The sequence below is a fragment of the Pseudorasbora parva genome, chromosome 7 (genome assembly GCF_024679245.1).
Source record: "Pseudorasbora parva isolate DD20220531a chromosome 7, ASM2467924v1, whole genome shotgun sequence".
NCBI lineage: Eukaryota > Metazoa > Chordata > Actinopteri > Cypriniformes > Gobionidae > Pseudorasbora > Pseudorasbora parva.
Window position 1 is genome coordinate 8,072,365 of NC_090178.1, and position 27,369 is coordinate 8,099,733.

The 27,369-nt window shown below is 36.1% G+C and overlaps 1 protein-coding gene across 15 annotated transcripts in view; it reads left to right on the forward strand.

Moving 5' to 3' along the window:
• The window catches only part of LOC137082639 (uncharacterized), a 56,880-nt gene extending 29,843 nt beyond the window's left edge, over nt 1-27,037 (forward strand). For 6 of the 15 annotated variants that reach the window (XM_067447949.1, XM_067447948.1, XM_067447950.1 and 3 more), the window contains 5 exons: nt 3,422-3,438; nt 6,310-6,424; nt 17,140-17,335; nt 26,115-26,279; nt 26,492-27,037. In XM_067447949.1, coding sequence (XP_067304050.1) covers nt 3,422-3,438; nt 6,310-6,424; nt 17,140-17,335; nt 26,115-26,279; nt 26,492-26,638 — 640 coding nt within the window. In that variant the 3' untranslated portion in view covers nt 26,639-27,037. Of the gene's footprint in view, nt 1-4; nt 125-401; nt 729-3,421; nt 3,439-6,309; nt 6,425-17,139; nt 17,336-26,114 lie in introns of those variants that run through there. The other 9 variants (XR_010906373.1, XR_010906376.1, XR_010906377.1 and 6 more) reach the window with 6 other exon arrangements.
• The last annotated feature ends 332 nt before the right edge of the window (nt 27,038-27,369 follow it).

A 27,369-nucleotide genomic window follows, 5' to 3' on the forward strand; every position in this document is an offset into this window, starting at 1 on the left:
ATAGGTTGCTTGCAGAGATCAGACCATGTATCGCTCCGTCAGTCATTTTAATGGATCTCAGCAATCGTATTCTATAATATTTATTTTATAGCCTATAATTGATTGGGTGTATACTAAATACGGGCATTTACTAATGTCAGGCATTAATGGATAATAGAATTTTATATTAATTAAAGAAAATATCCGACCCCAATTCCATGAAAGATTATTTTTATATTTTATTAAAGGCATGCATTTGAAATTTGGAGTAAATTAGTTTGAGTTCTGTGTGTGTGTGTGTGTGTGTGTGTGTGTGTGTGAGAGAGTTTTAATTTAATGGAAAGGTTTCTTATGCTTCAATGAACAGCTTCCTTCCTTCCTTTTTTTTTTGTACATTTGAAAACATTTACACACAATTATAGTCAACAATGCCTTTGACTTTAATTTGTTCCACCACAAATGCAGATTATCAGATAAACAAGATCTGGACTGTATCTTTTTGTTTTGTTTTGTTACAAAGTTGAAGTCCAACAATTTATTATTATCCAACAAATAGAACATATTCAACAACATATTTTTAAAATCATAGAGGTGAGTAAAATGTATTTTTGTGTAATACTGTCAACATAAAGAACCATAAACATAAAGTTAAAATGTACTTTTTTATAATAAAGTGTATAGATATGACATGATATTATACTGTACTGTGAAATGCAAAATAAAGCCGTGCCCACCTTATGTGCAGTTATTGTCTCCATTGCATTTGTCCAAGTTACTGTATGTTGTGATTACAAAATATATGTTGGCATTAATAAAAATACAATTGCCACATGGTTGGTTGGTTATGTATGTGACATACATAGAAACTGGAGCAGTGTGTTTCCTGGTGTTTTAAAATTTAAAAAAGCATTTATCTTTCTTCATTACTGCACCACAACTTTAATGGAAACAATTAGATTTTCATGGTATCACCCATTCAATGCTGTGAGGGCTGAATGTAATGAACATTATTCAAACTGAATGGAGACATTTTAAGATTTCTTCAGCACTGAATCATACAGTGTAAAACATTTCAGGCATGTGACAGAAGGGAAATGGCTGACGGATCATGGGAGTTTAAGTCGGTGTCTTTTTATCTTACACCTTTAACCCTATGATTATTCAGGTAGGCAGGGGTGCAGCACCAAATGTTGGACCCCGGTCACAGAACCAAGGGGTGGGCCCCTAACAACTATGAGATTTTTTGTCATGTTAATATTATGGAATATCAATATACGGCTCCCACTCGACGAGGGCCCCTGTTACTCAGTTCCACTAGTACCCCCTGTCCGACACCCCTGCAGGTAGGCTAAGGATAGTCAAATCTAGCCTAATCCATAAAGTACTCACCAGCCAGCAGGTTGTAGTTCTTCAGGAGTGATGCTTTGTGGGGGTTTTTTAGGCTTAGTTTGAGGTTTGTAGTTTGAGGAAGTAGTCTAAAAGAAGGCAATAGTAACAATAAAAAACACAATACAAAATTAAATAAAACAAAAGCCTTAACCAGCAATATTAAATATCCTGTTAAGCATCCCTCTAGGGTGTCAGGTGTCCTTCATCAATTCTCAGTCTTTTCATAGGCTACTTCTTTTGGGGGAAATTCAGTTCATCACCTCCTCTCCGCTGTCGACTTCTTCTAGTGCTTTTCCCTTTCTTCACTGTTGCCTTCATTGCTTGTGGTTTTAACTCTTCACTCAAATTGAACACCATAAACAAAGGAAGTCAAATACATTTGTTTTACCCTATATCTATTTTCCAAGTATTTTGTGTACTTTCCACTGTATCATTTAAGCCCTTTTATATTTCAGCATAATATTACCTTAAAAGTAGGAAACATAATTTCTTTGAAAAAGGTAGCTATATCCAAAACAAGTTATGGTACTGTCCATGGTGCTGTAGGATTTCTGTCACTTCCTTCTTTTTTTCTTCTTGGATTTAGATCGGTAGATCATGCATTTTGTTTCCCCTTTTGTTAGATTAGCTGTTATCTTTGTCCTCACATACTTCCACAGTCACTGAAAAATAAAGTGCAGTGCAGCTCGTACAGTTTTTAGGCTACTTTATTTTCTAGCGTTAAATATTGGCAATTTGGCATAGCATAGCACAATCACAGGGGTAGACGGATTCCTATGCCAAGGCAAGGCAAAGTGAAGAACAAAACTTCTTGAGGTTAAAATGTACAATAATAACAAACGAACAACAGTTGGCTTATGCTGCATATTTCTAACTATACGCCGAGTGTTTTAACTTTTAATGCTATCAAGACGCCAACTGCAGTAGGCTAAATGAGAAGTAATGGATAGGCTAGGCTACGTGCTCTTTGTTTATATCCAACAGCTCTGATTGTTTTCCACCTGTCGCCTCTTCAACAGCAGTATTCAAACTAACGAAAGGAATAGTATGTCCCTATGACATCGGAACTATTGTTGCCTTCACATGCTATCGGAAATTTCCTACTTTCCACTTCTTTAGTCGGGATTACAAGCTCATCACATTCAAATTTTGACTTGAGTTTTTTTTTTTTTACTAGGAAACTATTGATTCCGATAGCACGTGAAGGAAATGTATTATGAGGGGTATAACAAATCTCGTCTTCTTCCATTTATCGGGAGACACTAAAGTGTTGCTTCGTCAAAATCACAGTGCCTCCCAACGGCAAACAAACGTTGACGGTCAGTAGAAAAGTTCTCTCTATGTCTGAAAGTTTTAAAATTCTGCTTTAAACGCAATTAATTACATAAATGCACAAATGAGAAAGGTAAAACTGTTGTTTATATATCTCATAAGTGTTGGGCGTATAGATTTTCCCGCGTTGCGTGAGGAGAAATGTTCAAAAACACGACAATAGCCTCGAAAAAAGTTAACTGTCAAGACGCGAATCAGAGCACAGGCTACATACCTTACAGCACTAGCCTACATGGTGCTCTTCTAAAACATCCTAAAAAATAACTGAAACCTCAAAGGTACAAAATACAGACAGTTGATGCTGAATTCACACGTGCTCTCGGAATTATCGTAAATACGAGTTTCCTAGGTAAAAAATGTAACATGAACGCCCTCATATTCCACGATTTTAATGGAATGAGCTCGTAATCACGACTTCAGAAGTGGAAAGCATCAAATTTCCAATAGCACGTGAAGACGGCATTAGCCCTACAGAGAAAAATAAGTTGAGAATGTGGTATCAGCAAACCACCACAAGAGGGAAGTATAGGCTACATCTGCCTTTAAACAATGGACTCAAAGAAGCTGGCCAGCTCGTGAACGTGCAACTGTTTAAGGTTTGAACTCTTCATTCTCCCACCATCGCAAATATTGATTATTTTGTGTGTGTGTGTATGTGTGTGTTTCTCTATCCCGGTGGGGACTTCAACCTGAATGCACGCTGACTCATGCGGCAAAGCAGAAAGTTTTCTCTGGCGGGTAGCCTAAGTTAGGTTTAGGGGTAGTGTAAGGGGACATAATATACAGTTTGTGCAGTTTACAAAATCCCCAAAAATATAGTGAACCAGGTGTGTGTGGATACCGTCCAACAAAGTCAAAAAGCAGATCAAAATGATCACTTTGTTTTATATTACTAGTAGATACACACACAACATATGCAAATTACTAGGCAACCTGTCATGCTCTAAAAGAAGGAACACAGGTTTGGAACAACATGAGAGTGAGTAAATAATGCCAGAACTGATTGATGGATAGTTTCAAAACACACCAAGCCTCATTACAAATGTTTGCCCAGATATTGGTCTGAAACATCACACTTTGACCGGTGTTAGTGCTTGTGACACTTGTGTATATTAGTTGTTGGAAGTGTTGGTTTTATCAGAGAATGCAGTACCATGTAGGAAGGTTTTATCACTCAGTCTCGAGGCCTCGCGTGGTTGTTCAGTGAAGTGACCCGGATTCTGAAGCAAAGTGGTGGAGGTGTTGCTGAGTGGGAACAGGGGTGGGGGTGGGGGGATTGTATGATGAGAGTGGATTAGAGATTGGGGGGGTATGGGTGATGCAGTTTTGCAGCTGTGCGTGTGCTTCTGTGTCTGTGTGTGATTACAGGGGGGGCAGGAAAGGTTCAGAAGTGTTGGAGCAGAAAATCTCTCTTCTCTCTCCTCCTCCTCTTTCTCTTTCTGTCACCGGGCCAGACGTAAAGCAACAGCAATTTGTGCGATTTCACAGCTCACCGGATCCCAAAAACTCTGACAACCTTATACTGAGAAAGGAAGAGAAGCGAGGAGAAATGGAAGGGTAGAATGATGTTATGAACTGAACAAGGGGAATTTGAAGGCCCAGGGAAAATAGAAATACGGTATGTGGGATGATGAGTGTCTTGTTGACTGGTTTTGCTTTAGAACCAAAGAGGTGAACTAAAACAGCACTGATATTCAAATGTTCTTGAAATGTATTAAAGGGATAGTCCAACCAAAAAAATTGCCCCCCTCATTTGTTCACCTTTAAGTTGTTCCAAACCTGTATGAGTTTCTTTCTTTTATGGAAGTCAATGGCTACCATCAACTGTCTGGTTCCCAACATTCTTCAAGATATCTGCTTTTGTGTGTAACATCTTGAGGGAAAGTAAATGATGACAGAATTTTCATATTTGGGTGAACTATCCCTATAAGATGAACTGCGTAACTACAAGCATAATTAAAATAAAGCAACATATGAACATGACAAACTGAACAGTTAAACAGGAAAATATCTAGTGCTTAGCATCAATCATGTTAATCCTCAGTGCAGTTGGACCCTTATTTAATGTAGTCTGGGTTGTTTTCTTTTCCCTTGCACAGTTATTTTTATGGTTTTCAAGGACAAGGGCACATCACACAACCTGTGTTAATATCAGGAATATAAGAGTTTAATGGAACATATGGCATTTGATGATCCCAACTATGGTTTGATGCATTTCATTATTTGCTTTCTGGCATGTTTAGTGTGTCAGTCGAGAACCTCTGATCTATAGATAATAACCTATAAATATTAAATAACCGTTGAATATTTACACTAGCTCCGGCCAACAATTTTACAACAAGATTAAAAAAGATGTATGTATGTATGTAAGTACCAATACAAAATCATGATATAGTAATGTACCTATAATGTAAATAATAAATAATTTTTTTATTAAAAAAAAACAGCAATATACAGATATATCAGTAGGGCGTAAGGCTCATAGAACTAGGTTTTGACGTGATCGACCCAGTTTCAAATCCGCCTTTTGCTACTGGATATCACATCGGAAAGTCATACTTTAAATAAAAATGAAGGAAATGTTTAATAGAGTATTGGGTAGGAACAGGGAGGGCTTTTATTTTCCCATTAATGTGGCATCCATTTAAAGGGTTAGTTCACCCAAAAACCCTTCTCTTCCGGGTTTGTTTTCAATCCTCAGATAAAGATTTGAACGTTTATGAATCAGCATATTGATTCATGATTCGAATCGCGAAACTGCCAAACTGCTGAAATCACGTGACATTGGTGATCTGAATCATGAATCAGTCCGCTGATTCATAACCATTCAAATCTTTATTTGAGGATTGAAATCAAACCCGGTGTCATGACAAATCCTGTCCACTATGAAATTGTGTCCGCAAGGACCCCCAGAGCGATTCTATTTGCTGAAAGAAATTTTAATGGGTAATCTGTTCAGAGCCTGATTAAAATTCTTACAAAATGACGTTTTGATTTTTGCTGTTTAAATTGTGTTAAAATAGTCTTTAATGTCTTACAAATCATATGTTTCATATAGTAGTATATAACTGAAGCTATAATTGCTTATATAAGTATATAAGATATTAATACAAGCATATATCGTACATAATCTATTTATTTTGTGCACCTGTTCTGTATATTGCTGTTTTTTATTTATTTATTCTTTATTATTTACATTATAGGTACATTACTATGTCATGATTTTGTATTGGTACTTAGTTTATCAGTCAAAATAATTCAGAACATGTTTTTGCTCCCAGAGCAATCAATAACATATTTCAAATAAATGTTTTGCGTGTGTATGTGTGTACTTAGTATGGCAATGAATTCATAGTTTATTTTTAAACAATTGCTTGTCCAGAACGATGTATAACAACTTTTGATCAGGCATTTAAAACCGCTACCAGCGGACACGATTTCATAGGCGGACAGGATTTGTCATGACACCAGAAGAGAAGACAATGCTGATTAAAGTCGTCGTTTTTGTTATTTTTGGACCAAAATGTATTTCTGATGCTTCAAGAGATTCTGACTAACCCACTGATGTCTCATATGGACTTACTTTGATGATGTTTTTATTTCCTTCAGGACATGGACAGTATAGTGTGCATACACTTGGATACGCTCTCGGATTAACGATTAAATATCTTAAACTGTGTTCTGAAGATGAACGGAGGTCTTACAGGTGTGGAACGACATTAGGGTGAGTCATTAATGACATCAATTTCATTTTTGGGTGAACTAACCCTTTAATAATTTGAATAAATATTATAATTTACACTTATTATTGCAGTTAATGTACGACAATACTAAATTGCAAATAGTATCTATCTGCCAAAATAAAGTATGAATGGCATCTAATTACTATTTACGCATATTGCAAAGAACTGCTACTTTTACATGGTGTAAATAGAATATATATCACTATTTTCACTTAGTGTAAATAGCCACTGACTAATAATAAATGTTCCTTGAGTAGCAAATCAGTATATTAGAATATCATGTGATGCTGAATATATATATATATATATAATCAACATTTTTTTTGATTAAACAAATGCAGGCTTGGTGAGCATAAGAGAATTCAAAAACATATTTTTTTTAATCTCACGAACCCCTAACTTTTGAACTAAAGTGTATCAGATTTCTAAAAGGATTCTGCAGATTTGTTCCTACATATTCATCTTTTGTGCCCTCCATTTGTGAGTCTTTTGCTGGCTTAAGGACTATACTATGAGCTCAGCATAAAATCTGGCCCTGAGGACCACCTAATCCTCCAATCTCTTCATGAGCATTAACCGCTCTTTGAGGTTCCATTTGTGTGGCCTTTTCCTTTATCTAATATTCAGAGATGTGTCACTTTTAACCCCAGACAAACCTCTGAAGCTGTTCTGAATACATAATGCTCTCTCCTGGACAATTACGGTGTTTGCAGACAAGCGAGGAAGAAACTCGTGCAATAATTGAAAAGGCATTTGCCGGGATGACGGAGCACTTAAAAAACCGCCTCTTTAGAAGAGGAGCTCAAGTGCCCTCAAGATAAGATATGTCACCTGAGTTCTTTGTCTCGAGGGCTGTAGGACATCTGGATTGGCTTTTAAGGTCAGTCATGGGACAGGAAGCCCCCTTAATCCCACCAGCTGTAAAATAAGGAGGATGTTCCTTGTGTTGCTGAACAGTAGCTGTCTACAGATTGGTGTAATCGCACCACATCACCTTAAAGACTTGGAATAGTTCACTTAAAATGAAGATTATTAACTCACCCTGACCCTTGTGTCGTTCCAAAGCTGCTTATATTTTCTTCTTCTTCCATGGAACATCTAAGGTGACTCGACAATGAATAATGACTGGGGCTGTCAAGCTTCAAAAGTGATTTAAAAATAGCCATAAAGTAATGAATATTTTTCCATATGCCATGGACCTATTTTGTGTTTGCAAAAAGTGATGACTTTTGTGGGCAGAGCCTATCGGGTGGCAGGAAATGACAGTTCTGCAGTAGCAATCCATGAAAGACAGAAAAAAAAGTGCTATTCGCACTAGCTCTTCTAACAAAGCCTGGCTGTGCCGAACAAGATAAAAATAAAAACAGGTTCAAATCTGCCTTTTGCAGAGTTTGCTCTTCTCTCTTTTTTCATCACAAATCACATCGGAAAGGCGTTTATTTTCAATAAAAATTAAGAAAATGTTCTCAATGTTGAAATAAAGTGCCTAACGAAATGTTTAATTATAATATAAGCATTTATTGGGTAGGGTTAGGTAATAAGAGGGCTTGTATTGTCCCTGTAAGGCGGTTTCTATTTAATAATTTAAATAAAAATAATAATTTTACACTTTTATTATCGCATCCAGTCTGTGACTTGCAACACAAACGTCTGCGTTCAGCTTCGAAGGGCGTTTTCAAGGACAGAATTATATACAAATGAAGACCTTATTTTTACATTACGATTCTGACATACAAAGGCTCAACAAAAATGATCTTATTCTGTGGATTTTCCTCCACTTGTTACCACTATTTTTATGCGCAGACAGCTGTAAGTGACGTAACTGTGACATCTGCTACAAATTGGTCTATATTACTAAATTTCTGAACCCAAATGATGGCTTGGTCAACAGACAGACAAATTTCATTAAGAATTGGATTTCTAATGAACTGACCTCAAGTGCATTTAAGCACTGTTGTAAATAATGCAAATTAATTGGAGCTCAGGGTTGGAGATTAAAAAAAATTAAGATAAAAAATAAAAGAACAAATCATCTTATAATGTACTGTGAAAATCCTTAAATCATTGTTTGTTTGTTTTTCATTCATAACTGTTTCTTATTTTTCTTATCAGTTATGCACATTAGGGTTTTGTCTCATATTTAGCAATTATAACTATATTTCTCATAATTGCAAGTTTATGTTTCACAATTCTGAGTTTATAACTTACAAATGTGAATTTACATCTCACAATTCTGAGAAAATAAGTTTCTGCAAAGATGTAAACTTTTAATTGCAAGAAAAAATGTCAGAATTGTGCTTCTATACATAGTGCGCACGTTGTATTTACCTCAGCTTTTGGAAGAGCTTAGCTTTGTGGCTTTCTCATTACCATTAGTGTTTTTTGGTGGTTGTGTCAATGTATTATAAATGTACAAAATAGATGTAGGTTGGCATATTAACATTATATCTGTTAATGTAACCTAATAATTTTTTTTTTTTTTTTTTTTACTTTGAGGTGAATCTGTAAAGCCTAAAATGTTGTTACTATACTTTTTATGTAAAAGGTCAAGCAACCACAGCTGCCATCAATTTCACAGATTTTTTTGTAGTTAAATTTGTCCCAAAAAAAACACTAGAACAGTTTAATATATTAAGTTGACTTCTGTACTTGTATTATCCAAAATGTTCCCAACAATGTTTAAATTGTTCCAGGACACGGACCGTGCCATTGCGTCTCCCGTCAATGACGTCATATCCTCGTTACCCTCGATTCTGTAGAAACCATGGAAATACAGAAGACAATTAATAGAAGTGCTAAACACAATTGCTAAATATATGACAGTTTTTTTATTAGACAGGTGAGCCACCTTTTGGATACTCTGCAATTTATTGTAAAATGAATTGCATGTCAATTAGCATCCAGTTTTTATTAATATGATATTCTAATATTGATCTAGATTACTGCAAAGTGCAACATTTGTCTCATACCAGCCACCAAGCATTATAATATAACTTTCAACACACTCAAATATATTTAGAATGATTGTTTTTTAATAATGTAAAAGAGCGCTGGGTTACACCACATATGCTGCAAAAAGAGCAGAAGTTGCCGACTGCAACAATAAAATCTCCGCTGGACTCGAGAGTCGAGACGAATGTGTATCGCAGGAGTCTCTTATTAGCATTCGCTCCAGCTGCCTTGTTCCGCTCCCATGGCTCTCGATCATTAGCTCATCCATGAACTACAATTTTTGCCCGAGTCCGTCTGATTCCCTTCTATCAGTGAAGGAATCCACGATCATTCATGTCATTGTCATTCAAGCCACACCTTTGTTTTGAATAAATGACATCAAGTGGCGAAAATTTCATGCCCTGCGTCCCAATTCCCAAACCATCCATACTAAATAGTATTAGAAAATATAATTAGTATGTTCCAAATCGTAGTATGTTTAAAAAAGTTTTCCAAAGACTACTATTTCGACACACACTCTAACGGCTGATATTGCCCACAGCCCATTGCGAGTTGAACGAGGATTCGAGTAGAACTACAAACGCAGATAAAAAGAACAAAAAAACTACAAACATGATGGATGTTTGAGTCCGATGGTTAAATAGAGAGGTTTAGATAAAGGGGTTTGAGTGATCAATTATCAGTGTTCAGTGTTATCCACCACATTATATTTCACCTGGTCCTGCAGCAGCATTGTGAACTTTTGTAATGACACGTTTGGCCATTCACTTTTAAATACATCCTTATATTTTTAGTGCAAACACACGAGGAGAGTCTCTGCATTAAAGACCCACAAATGACAGATCAACGTGCGGCTATATTTAGGAAATTAAACGGAATGGGGAGGATTTTAACTGTGATGATTGACAGGGCAGTTTAAATGGTGACAGGACTTACCTTCATAAAAACAGTACTTCTAGGTCGTAGTACAAGTAGGCAAATTAGGACCCAGCAATATTGTGCCTTTAAATTATGCTAATTTTGATCTCTCGTTTCAAGAGCTAACTCTGCTCTGATTGGTCAGACAGGCTAGTCTTTTGTAATTGGTCTACTGCTTGCAGTGCGGGTCGGAAATAAAACGGCCATTACTGTATATGGATTACAGTTCTGGAGGTTTCCTCAGCACTTGATACACAGCTATACGAACAGTAATGATGGCCTGTTTTTTTGTATCAGTTAGAGCGCGATTCCTTGTTTCTTTCAAAATGCATGCAATGTGGATTCACAGTAACATGCAACACGAGCCAAACTCTTCCAGTCTCAGCAACTCCAGTGTTTGAAGCCAGATCAAAGTTGACGTTGTTCACCAGAAGAGAAGACCATAGGCTGGCATTATGCACATTTGTTACAAATATAAGTAGGTTCGTAAGATACTGGAATTGCTGACGAAGTTCAGAATCAATTCTTTCAGGAGACAATAACTTTATTTGTCGTGCGCATCTTTGTTATCTTTAAAAGTTTGACATTTTACATTCACAAGCAGCTATAATACACACTGCATGTGTATAATCAAAATAAAAAGCTTAATAGTGGCAGGTATATAGATAAACACTGACTCTTTTAGACATGCTGTGCTGGCCCTGCTTTCTCACATGACCATGGAATGGCTGTGTAGGGTGAGGGGTCAAGTGAAGGTGGCATCCCCAAGCAGCCAACTGGAAAGCGCTGAGTTCAAAGGTCATTGAGAATATGCTCGATTGGCTGACTTGTCATACAAATCAAATCAGCTGCTAGCTGTAGACTGTTTAAAATGACCTGGCCTATTAACAGTGCCGAGACGGCAGACAGCAAACCGCTGCTTCTAGAATATCCGTATCTTCATTTTTTTTAACCTTCAGATATGGAGTACATGTTATAATGCTACTCTGATTCTAGCTTAATTTTATATTCCCTCTGTGACTTTGACCTTGTCTTCCACGCCACAAGCATTTGTAAGACCGTGATTTATCTGTCAGATTAATTTTGTTGGCTGCATTGAAATGTGTTTAAGATAGGGGTCACTCTTCGGGTCAAAGATGGCAGCCAATAAATTGAAGGGGAAGGGAGAGGGTGTTTAAAGCAAATTGTCAGAGGACAGAATAATTGAAAGTATTGCATCTGCGCACACATAATTGTATCTCTGAATTATTAAAAACTTTATGGGATTATTGGGGGCTATAATAGAGTTTACAATTAAATGAGTGTTAAACACAACAATCAATAACTTTGTTTCATAGTAAACATGCATTGCAGATGTGCATTAACTAGTACTGCTGTCGCAGAGGAATGCATCTTTAGAATAGTGTGAATTTCAATAAAATCAATAAGTGTTTTCTTCAAGCTCTTAGCTGGCATTCAGTTTTGCATACCTTGCAACAGCTTTATGAGAGCTATCCAAACAGGCATTAATACTCAAAGTAAGCACATCTTCCATTAGAACGACATCAGAACAAGTATCATGCATGCATACCAACACTTGACATTAGGTGCACAAATACATTCTGCATTTTCTTTAAAATCAGTATTTTGACCAAACCAACATTACTGCTGTTTTAATGCAAACTAAAATCTGTAAAAATGCTAAATAATCAAGGCATTGTTTCCAGTGGCTGTTTTTCATAGTCACTAGACGCTGTATATATACATTTTTAATGTAATGTAGATACACAAAATAGCTAAAAAAAAAAAATTCTTAGGAAATTTTTCAAATTTCACTAGGATATTCAAACTTTTATTCTAAATTTTTTTTATATTATATATTTAGTGTTGTCAAATCGATTAACCACATCTAACATAAAAGTTTGTTTATAAAGTGTGGACATGTGGATATATACTTACACTTTATAAACAAACTTTTATGTTAGATGTGATTGATTGATTTGACAACACTAAATATATAATAAAAATGTTTTAGAATAAAAGTTTGAATATCCTAGTGAAATTTGAAAAATGTCCTTAGAATTTTTTTTTTAGCTATTTTGTGTATCTACATTATATTCCTACCTATATATATGTACCTATATATATATACCTATATATATGCATATATATATACATAAATACACATACACACACTACTGTATGCATACACATATATTTTATAAGCAAACTTTTACTTTAGATGCGATTTGACAGCACTAATTTATTATATTATGCTTTTGTTAACTGAGCAAGCTGGCACAGTTATTAAAGGCCAAAAAATTGCAAATATTTTTGGCAAAAATAGGCTGATTAATTATTAATCATTGTGATAAAACAATACATGATCATAAAAAGCAGTATTAACTTGTATAATGATCTATATTTATTGCACAATTTGAAATCGAACATGCGATGCGTGTATAATGTTGTGTGTACAATGTTTGTCCGGACAAATTCACTGAGATGAATCTGACTTTTGCCAATAAGATTTAAAGCAGAGATCCTATTTAAAACAAATAAATCCCACTTAAATCACTGCCAACAAAATCATTATGAAATTATTATCATTAAAATGTTCTATGTATTGCCTATATATATGTATGTATGTATGTATGTGTGTGTGTATGTATGTATGTATGTTCATATTGTTTTTTCCATGATCCTTTGCTTTAAAAGTACTGTTAGTTACTATATATATATATATATATATATATATACATACACACACATACATATACACACACACATACATATACACACATATATATATATATATATATATATATATAGTAACTAACAGTAACTTTAAAGCAAAGGATCATGGAAAAAACAATATGAAGAATACATTTAAGTATTTTTTTCTTCAGTAACACTGTACAGCTTATCCAAAAGACTGTAAGAGTTTGATGGGCAAACACAAACATTAGATGGAGGCCCATGTGGACGGACGATCTTATAAGGCAGATGTTTATGACTTGTTATTTACAAGCTCTTTAATCTGGCCAATTTCCTTGCCCTTGGTAGTGGACGGGTCTGTGGGTCGCTCCGGCTGAACCCGCGCCGCTGGTCATTCATCTCCTCGCGGGCAGCTAATGTGGGGCAGTCGCTGGAGCGAAAAGCTGTCAGGGCTGTTTTTCATTCATCTGCCGTTTTCCCGCATACATTTCAATTAGAGGAGTTTCGGGATGCTACCGGTCTGTCAAGGGAAGGTCTGGCAAAGCCCTCGTTTAATACTCCCATCTGTAAGATAAATATTAGCCCCGTCGCTGCCCGTATCGATTTGCGCTAAGGTTAAAAGCTTCGAGGACCTTGGCTTGAATATGGGCTGCTTGACAACTTCCCTTCACCCCAACGGTCAGATCGCACAGAGGTCTGACCCAGACAGTTGAATCCTGGTCCTTGATTTCTTCCCCCATTTGTGATTAAATGCTGCCTCCCTCCCCGTCACCCCAACCTTAACCCTGGACCTCTCCGCTCCCAGGTCACTTAACCTTGAACCCAATTACAAGATAAGGTTACTTAAAGGTGACCTCCGCTTTGCTTTACTCAGCTAATAGGACGGTCGAGAAAAGGCCGGCGCAGCTGATACGCTTCTAGCTAATTCACAGGGGTTGACAAAGGTCGCACTCAAGCCATAAAGAAGAGCTTCGATCTCGCACGCAAAATAAAACTCAGCAATACACGAAGACAGTCAGGCAGAGAGCCAGCAGCGCAGTCTGCTATTCAAATAAAACATTTTTGATGCATTATAGTCAACCTGATGTGTTAACCTTCATATACTGCCTCTCTATTTACACTGTCAACCAATTTTAGTTTTCTGGTACAGACAGGTTCTTTTTTGAGTGAGTGAAAATCTTTGCATCCAATTTGGTACTCATTCAAAATGCGACTAAAAGGGTTAGTTCACCCAAACATGAAATATATCACATAATTATCCTCAAATAAAGATTCAAACGGTTATGAATCAGTGTATTGATTCATGATTCGGATCGCGTGTCAGACTGCTGAAATCACGTGACACTGGCGATCCGAATCATGAATCAATACACTGATTCATAACCATTTGAATCTTTATTTGAGGATTGAACACAAACGCGGAAGAGAAGACAATGCTGAATAAAGTCGTTGTTTTTGTGATTTTTGGACCAAAATGTATTTTCGATGCTTCAAGAGATTCTAATGAACTAACTGATGTCACATATGGACTATTTTGATGATGTTTTATTCCCTTTCTGGACATGGACAGTATAGTGTGCATTCATTCACATTCATGAAGGAACAGAAAAGCTCTCGGACTAAATATAAAATATCTTAAACTGTGTTCTGAAGATGAACGGAGGTCTTACGGGTGTGGAACGACGTTAGAGTGAGTCATTAATGACATCAATTTCATTTTTGGGTGAACTAACCCTTTAAATACTTATTTCAGAGTATAAATATATTACTTAATATTAACAAAACAAAATGAAAAAAGATATACCCTACTGTTCAAAAGTTTTGGGTCTGTTCTTTTATGATATCAAAGCTGCATTTTATTTGATAAAAATTCAGTAAAAACTGTAATATTGTGAAACATTCTTACTATTTATATTAACTAGGTCCTGATCAAGTTTTTTGTGCCCCCAATCCAAGTCATTAAATATTCATATCTGCCAATACTTGTATTCTCCTATAGGTGCTCAAATACATTAAAATTATTAAAATCCAATTTAAAAAAGGGGCTTCTTATATTAGGTAATTGGTAGATGGGGAAAAAAGTGGATTTTAATGTTCGAAAGCATGAAGCTTAAAGTGGCAGAGTGGCAGTCTATCTGTCAAGTCAGAAGCAAGACACAACCCATAGCAACTGATTATGGCAAAGTCATCTCAGATAGTCTGACGACAGGAAAAAAAGGTAAATAAATTGCTGTGTAAAAAAATCGAATAATTGCCTACTATATACAGGGATGCAGCACCAAATGTTGGACCCCGGTCACAGAACCAAGGGGTGGGCCCCTAACAACTATGAGATTTCTGTCATGTTAATATTATGGATTATCAATATACGGCCCCCACTCGCCGAGGGCCCCTGGGTTCCACTAGTACCCCCTGTCCGACGCCCCTGACTATATAGCATGTGAAAAATAGTACGCCAACAGAGTAGTACGTCTGAATGCATAGTATGAAAAAGTCCCCAGATGACCTACTACTTCCTCTGAGATTCTGAAGTGTGCATTTGCTGGACACTTTACTATCCATGAGGCCACGGGAGAGGATTTATGAATTTCAGTGAAGTGACGCAGCTAACATTGGCAGCATATGACAGTAACAACACAGCATATAGTACATCCAAATTTCATTCCTACTACCCATATTCATAGTATATAGAGCATACTTTTTTTAGCAGTCGCAAAGATATTCAAATGTAGTACATACTCAGTCTGCAAATTTTAGATGCACTGAATCACTTTTGAGTGATTCCTTACAAACGGAAAAATGTTTAATCGGCCCCCCGATACTGATACATTCCTGAAAATCTAGATTAGCTAATTAAATACATTTGAAAATATAATTTATTCCTGTGATCAAAGCTGAATTTTCAGCATCATTACTCCAGTCTTCAGTGTCACATGATCCTTTAATATGATGATTTGCTGCTCAAGAAACATTTATAATGTTGAAAACAGTTGTGCTGCTGCTTAGTTTTCTGGCACACATTGGATCTTGTTTGCGTAGGTGAAAACAAAACATTTCTTTGCTTCCAATTTGGGCAACTATTATGATATTAATGGCTTTATTTAGGAGTAGTTTTCATCATTGTTACACCAGCAGTGCTGCCAGAGTTACTTTGAAAAAGTAATCTGATTACTCCTTTAAAAAGTAACTTAGTTACTTTACAGATTACTTGATTTTAAAAGTAACTAACATTACAAGTTACTTTATTGGCTACATTCAGCAGTTGCCGACAACACCCCTGCCGCCTCAACATAGAAATGACAACCGTTTTTGCCAACACTCACTTTATTGGAAGTGCATTTTTAACAGAAATGTCAACAATGTATCTCCTGACATTTTAAGTTGAAAAATATTTTCTGAAAAAATACTCTCCCCGAGATGCAAGAAGAAAGCAAATAATTAAAAAAAAAAAAAAAACGTATATATATATATATATATATATATATATATATATATATATATATATATATATATATATATATATATATATATATATATAGTAATGAAAAAGTAGTAGGCTAGATTACTCGTTACTGGAGAAAAGTAGTCAGATTAGAGTAATGCGTTACTAAGTATTTAAAATTAAAGGGATAGTTCACCCAAAAATGTAAATTAGCCCATGATTTACTCACCCTTAAGTCATTCTAGACAAATAAAACAGAGTTATATTTAAAAAGTCCTGGCTAATACAAACTCAGGTTGGATTAGAGTTCAGCTTTGAAAAGCGCATCTGAAGAGTCACAAAAACCTTATATCGATATAATTATTCATATAAAAATGTTTATGATTACTTATAACAAATATGAATAAATACACATTTATTTATATGTATTTTGCATAATTTTTTAATCCCCTGCAAGTCAATTACATATCCCTGGTCATAGTCATGCAACCTGTTTTAAATTTATTTATGAGCTGTATGGGAAGGAAAACTGTCCAGACGAGCGATGAAACAGCCCTCCTTAACTTATATTTCACAAAAATGAAGACCCCAACAGGGGTTTCTCATCTGTTCATATATTTTCCCTTTAGTTAAAGCTAATGAATCGTTGATCCACCGTTATATATTTACTTGTCACTTGTCTTTTAGAAGATACTCTACATTCAAAGCAATCCGCAGTGCACTAATAGCAGAGACACTCCTCGAGCTGCCTGAGGTTAAGGGCTGTGCTAAAGGGCAGGGCAGGAAGAGTAAGACTGGGATCGTGATAAGCCTCTGCTTGCAGGGTCACACATGTTTGGAACAGAAACTTCAGCCTTTGTGTCAGCAGTCCAGATCAATTAAGGTTACATCATCATCAACTCCTAGCCAATGATAGAATTTGTAATACATTTGTTAGTATTAACCTTGAAGTCAAAATAGTCATCAGAATAGTAAGAAATCCATCTGAGTCATCGGAATAATAAAACAACCCCATAGCATGATTTTATTATAGGATAGGGTTTTATGATACAATATGTCAATGTAGATTCATAGTTATAGTTATAGTTCATGAAATTTCTATCATACGCACCCTCATGTCTTTCCATATCTGTATCCAAACAATATATATAGACTACAGTATAATATATATTACTTTATATATATTTTTTATATAAATTTGGTAGCAGTTTTTTTTGTACAGTCCTGTTTCCCATGTACATATGTAGTTACTACAATAATTACAATACTGGGTAATCACTAGGTACTAATTCTAAACCGAACCTTAACCCCTGTAGTTACCTTACATTGCCCAGTATTTTCTTAGGTAATTTCATATAAAGGCCAAAGTATACTTCACTTTACGCTTATGCAAAGGTCAACATACAGTGCGTGACGTAAATTTCATCATCAGAAGAGGATGCGTTTTGTACAAATCATTTTTGTTTGCAATATTTACATGGGTTGTAATTTGTGGCGAGACGTTGCTCAAAACTGCATGCATTAAACACCTGTCAAAAGAAGTATACTTTGCAGGGCTGGGGGTTTGCCTGTGTGCATACACAGGCCCATGGGTAAAAAAACGAAGTGCACATACTGTAAAGTGCGACTATATATTTTTATAACAACAGCAACAAAAATGATTTGCAAAATATTTTTTGGCCAATAAATACTCTCACTTCACTGGCCATTCACTCAGATTTAAATCCCATTTTGATTTCCAATATTAAAATGAGAACTAACGTGATTTTCTAATTTGTTATTCATTGCATAGTTTTATTCACCCTTTTCATCATATGAATGAAAGGAGCTGCAGCTGACGAGCTTAAACGTATCAGTTCATTTTTTTGTAAGTCAAGACTTTGAAATAGGTCATTGCATTTTGGTGAGAGACAAATGGACTGTAAAATTGCACAGCCATGCCAGACCAGTATGCTCAAGAGGTCTGCCTGCCTGCAAGGAACATTTAAATGATACAAATAACAGCCAGAACATACATCCGTGAAGGCAAACATTCAGCTCAAGCAGAACACAGCACCAGAAACAAGTCGTGTTACCAGTATTTTGACAACGAAGGTAAAAACAAGTCACATGCAGTGTTTAATATGTACAGTAGTTAGTGTTGCCTGATTGCTTACTGCTAGAAAACAGGGAGAAAAGGGCAAAAGAGGGAGGGAGGGACGGAGTGAGAAAGCGCGAGAGTGCCCTGGTATACAGAATAGCCTGTTGACCGCTGGGTGAACCATCCTGTGAACTGAGGATGAACCTTCAACTTGAGGAGCGTCGGTCACAGATCTCCCTGGGAGCTACAAACAAGGGCAGCCAACCCTGAGACCGACACACCAGCACTTAATACGCACATCTTGCACTATTCACCCCTGTGTACACACACATTTCGCTTTCTCACACCTTCGACACAGCCATACGCAAAACGGCAGAGCTGAAAATCAACAATAGCCGTTTTTTTTTTTTTAGCATGCGGCATCCAGATAGATGCATTACTTTGTTTGAATTGCCTTGAAACTAAGCAATGGTGCACATGTACACCAGCAACTAACACTTTATCAAGCACATATGCAACAGCGCTGTAACTATCCTAACACAACACACCCAGAGGGGCGATTGCAAAATGTGGTGCAGGGGTCATGGACGGGTCAGTGTCGAACATACCATTCCTGTCTCAGTTTGGCATTCTGTTGCAAATGTCACAAGGGAGGGGACTACAGCGACGCTTAGGAGCGTAAACCCGACTTTGAGATGAAAGCTGAATTACTTTTAAGAGTCCCATTAACAACAGCATTGTGTTGTGAAGTGGGACAAATGTGAGCCGGAGGGTGTCAAATCGGGGTGAGTGGAGATCTGAACCTATAGGAAATGTACAGTGTGTTCTGGACAACAAGAGTACTGACAGCGTGCTAGATGTAGAAAGCATATAACTTGACCTATGCCTCATTCAAAAAATGAGATCATTAATAATTTACTTTTCAGTTATTTTCTTAGTATAAATGTGTCTGAATATCAACAAATACGTGTGTGTGTGTGTATGTATATATATATATATATATATATATATATATATATATATATATATATATATATATATATATTAGGGGTGTAACGGTTCACAAAATTCACGGTTCGGTTCGATACGATACACTGGTGTCACGGTTCGGTTCGGTACAGTTCGGTATGTTTTAGATACAGCAAAAAGAAAAAATTGGCAGAAATTACCTTTTTTATTATTATTTTATTAAAACTAACAAAGTATGATTTTTTTGTTGTTGTATGATTTTACCCATCTTCTATGTAGTTACAGGAATAAGACATTAGCTCTTTACATTAGCGTGTGCGGTGTGTGTGTGCGTTGCAGGAGCCCCACACCCTGTAGTGCTTTCACATATGCTGCGTTTGCAGTCCGCAACTGATCCGCTGTTGCATATCACAAACACAGCATTTATTCATTATTTTTTATTTAAAATCCAAAAGTTTTTACTGAACATGCCCCGTCAGAATTCCAATTTTCTTTGTTTACTCTTTAATAGAAGTCAGGTTACGGAGCCTACTACATTTAAACATTTTATTAAATTCATTTATTCATATTTATATACTTTAGATTTAGCTCACACAAGTGGCAAAACATTTAAACATAGGTTATAGCCCTAAATCACAAACATTTTAAATTAGAAACTTACAATAGTCTATTCAAAAAAGCCGACTCTCGTCTTTTCTTTCGTTTTTACACCCTTTTAAAAGAAATCCTGCAGGTCAAAAAGAACTTTGCTTTTCACCTCCAAGAAAGTACGAGTGCTCTCCATTATGGCACTTTTTTTTTAACCTAATGCCTGGTAAGGTGTCGTTTTGTTGCTTTACTTGAGAGAAAAAAAAGCCATGTGTTGACTTTGAAACAAGAGTATATTTTAAATGAGATGCATCTGTGGTGAAATTACTAGATTTTCGCGTCAGTACATGTTTATTTTAATGCGAACAATGTTCTACCACTTTAATGCAGCAGTGCAGCGCAGCAAAAAATAGACTCGGTACGAAAACGATCCGTGCACTGCCTCAGACGCAACGCTCCTGGAACAGACTGACGGACCGCATCCGCGTGCAGTTTGAAAGCTGTCATCCGTAACATGGGTACGGAAAAAAATACGCAACGCACACGCACTGCAGACGGAGTATGTGTGAAACGGGCGTTAGGTCTCATATCCGCGGCTATAAATGGACCACTCGCCGCGGTGATGTCTTTTGCCATTTGAATAAGTTGGAAATGTCTGTCTAAATGCTGCGGGGATAGTTTGTGGCTGTTTATCCTTTTTATCGTCTTGTTGTCGGCGTAAAGACAACAAGAAAGTCTTGTTGTCGTCTTTGATTGACATGACATGAATTATTCCCGCTGCTGTACCATCAGCAAATGCGACATACCGTTGTTTTTTAATCCATCAATCTTGCCAACACCATCATAGCTTACCAAGAATCCAAAGTTCACCCAAACACCAGACCTGTTGGTTATTGGAGGATCTTCTATTTCTGGTTTGTTAAACGCAATAGCCATTTTGCCACGAGCATTCAGCGCGTAGCCTACTGAGTAAGCGAGCACCTGACTGAGCAGCCTAAAACATATTTGGTGTTTTTTTTTTCTTTCACTTCGGCGGTGTCAGGGGCATTGCCTGTTATGTCGTTTTGGTTATTGGGCTACCTTGTTGAACGCATATTATTATATTTCACACAATTTATTTTCCAAATCTAATTAATTAGTCCAAGAACCGTTCGGTACATAATGCGTACCGCGTACCGAACCGAAAGCCTCGTACCGAACGGTTCAATACGAATACGCGTATCGTTACACCCCTAATATATATATATATATATATATATATATATATATATATATATACACACACACACTTTTTTAATGTTTTTTAAATAAGTTTAATGCTCATCAAGGCTGCATTTATTTTATCAATAAATATAAATAAATATTAACATTATTTAAATCTGTTAATATAATTTTCGTGATATCCATGCTGAATTATCAGCATAATTACTCAATCATTACTAAATGAATATTTATTATTATTATTATCTTTGAAATAGGGCTGTGCAATATATCGAAATATTGCAAGGGCATGCAATACCTGAATTATTTTAATAGGCTACTTCAACATTGTGAAAAGTGTAAGTTTTAGGCTGATGTATAGAGCAGAGAATAGACTGGGCACACGACTATTACTTATATGATTAGCTTGATGTTAAAAAGAGTTATTTAATGCAATAATTTGCGAAAAAACAACAGTCTCGCGCTGTCTGACACACACACACACACACACACACCGAAAAGTTAATGATTTGTGACATAAATGTTATAACTAAAACACTGCTGGTCACTTTTAGAAGCTTTCTTTTCCCAAAAAGAATGTGAAACAAAAGGTTTCATTCTCAGTTTTTAAATAATTGTTTTAATATAATTTAAATAATTTTACACACCAATTGCAATATCGTATCGAATATCGCATTATTTAACAAGATATTGCATATCGCATTTTTCATCAATATCGCACGCATCTTTGAAAACACTTCATTTTTGGTAGAAACCATGATACTTTTGTAACATTGTAAATGTCTTTACTGTCACTTTTCAATGTAATGCACCCTTGCTGAATATAATTAATTTCTAAAAAAATATATATTTTTTCTTTTAAATAATTGTAATAATTATTTAATGATTGTTACTTTTTTTTTTAAAGGGTTAGTTCACCCAAAAATGAAATTGATGTCATTAATGACTCCCCCTAATGTCGTTCCACACCCGTAAGACCTCCGTTCATCTTCAGAACACAGTTTAAGATATTTTATATTTAGTCCCAGAGCATATGCAGTCTATGCACACTATACTGTCCATGTCCAGAAAGAGAATAAAAACATAATCAAAGTAGTCCATATGTGACATCAGTGGGTTAGTTAGAATCTCTTGAAGCATCGAAAATACATTTTGCTCCAAAAATCACAAAAACTACGACTTTATTCAGCATTGTCTTCTCTTCCGCGTTTGTTTTCAAACCTCTAATAAGTTATAGTGTGTATATAAGTCTTATATATAGTATATAAGACAGTATAGTGTGCATACACTTAGATATACTCTCGGACTAAATATAAAATATCTTAAACTGTGTTCTAAAGATGAACGAAGGTCTTACGGGCTTGGAACGACATTAGAGTCATTAATGACATCAATTTCATTTTTGAGTGAACTTACATTAAGCTTCCTTGGACAAATTTGTATTCATGTCAAGAAATCTTTTTTTCCCCCTTTCCATTATTTTTGACTAGATAATGATATTTTAATCCCATTTTATAAAAATTGTTCTAAAAAATAAAAATAAAATAAAAAATAATATATATATATATATATATATATATATATATATATATATAAAGAAAACAATTTTCTTTTCCTAAAAATACTATAGCAATTTCAGTAGGCTAGCACTATTTCACAGTCCTGTTACACAGTTTTCCAGCTGCACACAATTTCAAAATCCTTCGCGATGTATAGACCTGTCGCGATAGTCAGAGCTCGATCATTTTTCCAGCCGCGATAATTTCCATTTGCATGCTTGTTTGTTTTCCTCGTCTCTCTCTGCACACGCGCGCCGATCGTTTGAGGAAATGTTTATAAAGGCCTACTCGACGCGCAGACCACGTGCCGGTGTTATGAGATGTCATGCCCGGTCAGCTTCTCCTGGAGCTCGTGTTTCTTCGGTTGCGGAGCTGCACGCAAAGGTACAAAATTTGACGTGCACAGCGCCAAACGAAATGGGATCTTGCGCACTCCGCGTTGACGTTATTATAAACGTGGCTTAAAGCTTCACTGAAGTTGGCAGTTTGATAAATGCAAGTTAATTCTTCAGTTCAATCTTTGTGTGCTAAAAAAGGCACAAGTTCCTGTAGAGATAGCAATACACATTCTCCTTTTTTTTGCCAAATAAATGAAGAGCATGTCATCAATGTCTTCTCTCTTTCTGTATCAAAATCTCACCTAGCCTTCCTCAGAGATAGTCAAGTCAAGTAGTTTGAGCATGATTACAAGATATAACTTTTTTTTTTAATGCTGTATCCTAAACTGTTATATTTTATTTTATATATATATATATATATATATATATATATATATATATATATATATATATATATATATATATATAATTAAGTTATATATCATATGCTAAAGTACATTTTTGGAGTGTTAACGATAAAAATAAAAAATAAAAAAAAAGAACCGTACCGTGGGTTTTGTGAACCATGCCACCCCTAATATGCACCTCATCTGTTGCAGTTTTCATCCATTTTATTACATCCTTTTGTTCATTTATTGTAATGACTTATTGATTAATGATTTATTTATTGATATTTTAAAAGTTTTCCGTTTTCAGTGTTAGTCTTTAGAAATAAAAGTTTATTGATCTTTGAAAAAAATGTACCTGCATTATTATGCCATTATCATTATTTTAGATGAAAATGGTCTCAGAAGACATTATTATCGTTTATCACAATAATTTCTTGGCCAATTTATCATCCAGCAAAATTTGTTATCGTGACAGGCCTAGCGATGTATAGATTTCACATGTGAAAGAGGTGTGAAATGATCTTGGATCACTGCATAAATGAGGCCTTGAGACACTTGCACACTGCAGTAAGCTAGATTGATATGCCGTAAAAAATGTTACTCGCGGTAAATCAAGAAAGTGGAATTGAAACAAGACTAACTGTGTTGAGCTATACAGTATGACAATTAATAATTTTCTGTCTATTAATGTGTCCTGATCACCTGTCTAATAAAACATCAAATATCAGATTCTTTTCCATGGTTTCTACAAAAAAAAAAAAAAAAATGAGGGTATGATGTTAATTAACCATTTAACCATTTCCTGGTTAAAATTGCTTATTCTCTGGATTTAAACATTCTTGGAAACATTTGAGGTAATGCAAGTACAGAAGTCAACAAAAAATATTATACTGTTCTAGTGGTTTTTGGATATTTGAATCCAAAAATCTTACATATTGTGCCTTTAAAAGTGCATGTACTGTAAAATAGTGCAACTGCAATTTCCATACGATTTTAAGATGAAAATCACACTTAAATTCCCTGATATTTACAGTACACGCATGTTTTTTCTCCCCCTTGCATTACACATTACCAAACATCAATGCTGTTCATACAGTGTACTGCTGCACAGCTCGGGAAAGAATTAAGAGACCACTTAACATTGATTTCTTAAATACTTTCAGCTTCTTTCAGAGCTGTATATATAATTGTAAAATGGCTGGTTCTAGTAGAGACATAGTGACAATAGAATTGCCTCACCTGCTTTTAAAGGTGCACTATGTAGTATTTTTGCAGTAAAATATCCAAAAACCACTAGGCCGGTGTTATATATTTTGTTCAGTTGAGTACCTACAACATCCCAAATGTTTCCAACTATTTGTAAATTGTGAGAAAATTGCTATTTTAACAAAGGACCGGGACGTTTCAGCATTGCGTTTGAGGGAGTCGCCTGTCAATTGCGTCATATCTGCGCTAGACTCGGTTTCGGCTTTTATTTGGCAGGAGCGCTTTACTCTTAGCAGTGTGAACAAGTGAACGCACAGAGTAACGTCATAACATCATTTTCACCACATATTAATGTATCTAATATGATAAACAGAGCTGCATTACCTCATAATCATAACCGGAAGAGCGGATCAGTGCAGGCGCCCGGCGACTGTGTCCCGTCCCGTCATAATAAAAGTCCCGGTATTCGCGAGACGTTTATTTGTGTAACAACCGCTCAGGCGGCCGTGCTCAGCTCCACAACACTCGGTCCTGCTCTGCTTCACACTACAGTAACGTTAATAACCGCATGCATGAACGTGATTTCTGCCAGAGTCATTTTCTACCGGCTGTGAAGTGAAGACCACATGTCCCAAGATGCTGCGTTCAAACTTTGCGTCATCAAACTACGCATTTGTTTTGAATAGGCGCCCTCCAGTGGACGGAAAGTTGCATAGTGCACCTTTAAACAAATTGTACTAAATTTAGAAAGAAAGAAAAAAGGGTAACACTTTATTTTAAGGTTCAGTTATAACTATTTTAACCATTTGCTTATTAGCATGCATATTACTAGGATATTAGCTGTTTATTAGAACTTATAAAGCACATATTAATGCCTTATTCTCTATGGCCTTATTCTACATCCCTTAAGCCTACCCAATACCTAAACTTAAATGCTACAATTACCTTACTTACTATTAATAAGCAGTGAATTAGGAGTTTATTGAGGCAAAAGTCGTAGTTAATAGTGCATATATGTTCCCCATACTAAAGTGTTACCAATAAAAGTACCAAATGTATTTACCAGTTTACCTGAGCAGAACTCTACACTACAATGGTGTGCCTCTGGCAGCCAGGGCATTGCTATGTAGTTTCATTTTCATGCTATGCAATGTTGAATTTCCTGTAAAATAGAAATATATAACATATGAATATGAAATGAGTTAAGAATGCTGTTTAGTGTTGGATAAAGTAAGTTTTTGAATAGTTTGTTGAAAGTCATATGAGAACACATTACACCTACCATGATAATCATTATGTTCTTCCTGTATAGCAGGGCAGCCGAGAGCCAAGGACACCTTGCCATAGCAAAAAACAAAGACAACTGTCCCCGAGGTCAGAACAGGTGCTACGGGACCGGTCAGAGTCCGCAGGGACAGCTGTTCTATTCCTGTCCGGAACAGAGCCGGATCCACTGAGAGTAAAGACAGATGGACAGGTGGGGGAGCCCTCGAACGGCCCGAAGCGCTGCTTTTTACACTCCAAGAGGATGATGGAGAAACCTTTTACACAACATAGATACAATTGATGAAGTAATTGCTCATAAAATTTTTAAATGTGTTAAATCAGCATGTGTTTGTATCTAATAGTGTTTTGTTGTCCTTTGAACACCGATTTATTCACTCCGATGAGCCATTTCCACACACACAGAATCATGGAAAAACACGGCGAATCATGCAGCTGCAACACCCCGCGCCAATTAACATGACTGCGACCTCACACATCCGGGTCAGTGCATCCGACCAGGGGAACAAAGGCAGAGCTGGTCCCAGAATGCGAGGTCCCAATTACCCTTGAGTGAGATCCACAGAGCATAATGCTGCAGGTGAGAAGTTGGATGGGGCTTCTGTGAGAGGCTGGCAGAGACACAATGAACCTCTGTGGCACCGGCTTGGAATCGCTGCGTGTCTGCGATGAAAAATGCTGAGGGCACAAGACAAAACAGTACACAGACTAATGAATTCAGTGCATGTGTAATTTATGATGAGCAGACGGGCCCCTCGGTTCTCTCTGGTATTAAACTGCAAGTTACCAAGATGGACGGAACGCTTTAAATGTCATGTGTGGACATCCTGCGTGAAATGTGAATATATATATATATAGTTATTTATGCATTATGGTATCTTAAAAGAAAAGTTCACATACATTTTTTACTTTCTTTAGTCATCATTACTAGTCATCCTAATGACATTTCAAACACGCACATTTTTTTTTCTCCCTTTGATAGATGAAAGGAGATTTTAAAAGTGCCTCTATTATGCTATTTTAAAGGTTCCTTGTTTTGTTTTGAAGTCGTCTACAATAGGTTTACTATGATCCCAAGGTCAAAAAACACTTTCATTTACATATAATATACATTAGTCATGATTACACATCACCTAATTTCTCGAAGAGTCTGAAAAGGGTTCATTTGAAGATTTAGGGCCCTATCATACACCGGAGCAATGCGACGCAAGGCACGAGTGTGACGCAAGTGTTTTTTTGCTAGTTTCAGCTGTACATGCACTTTTAAAGGCACAATATGTAAG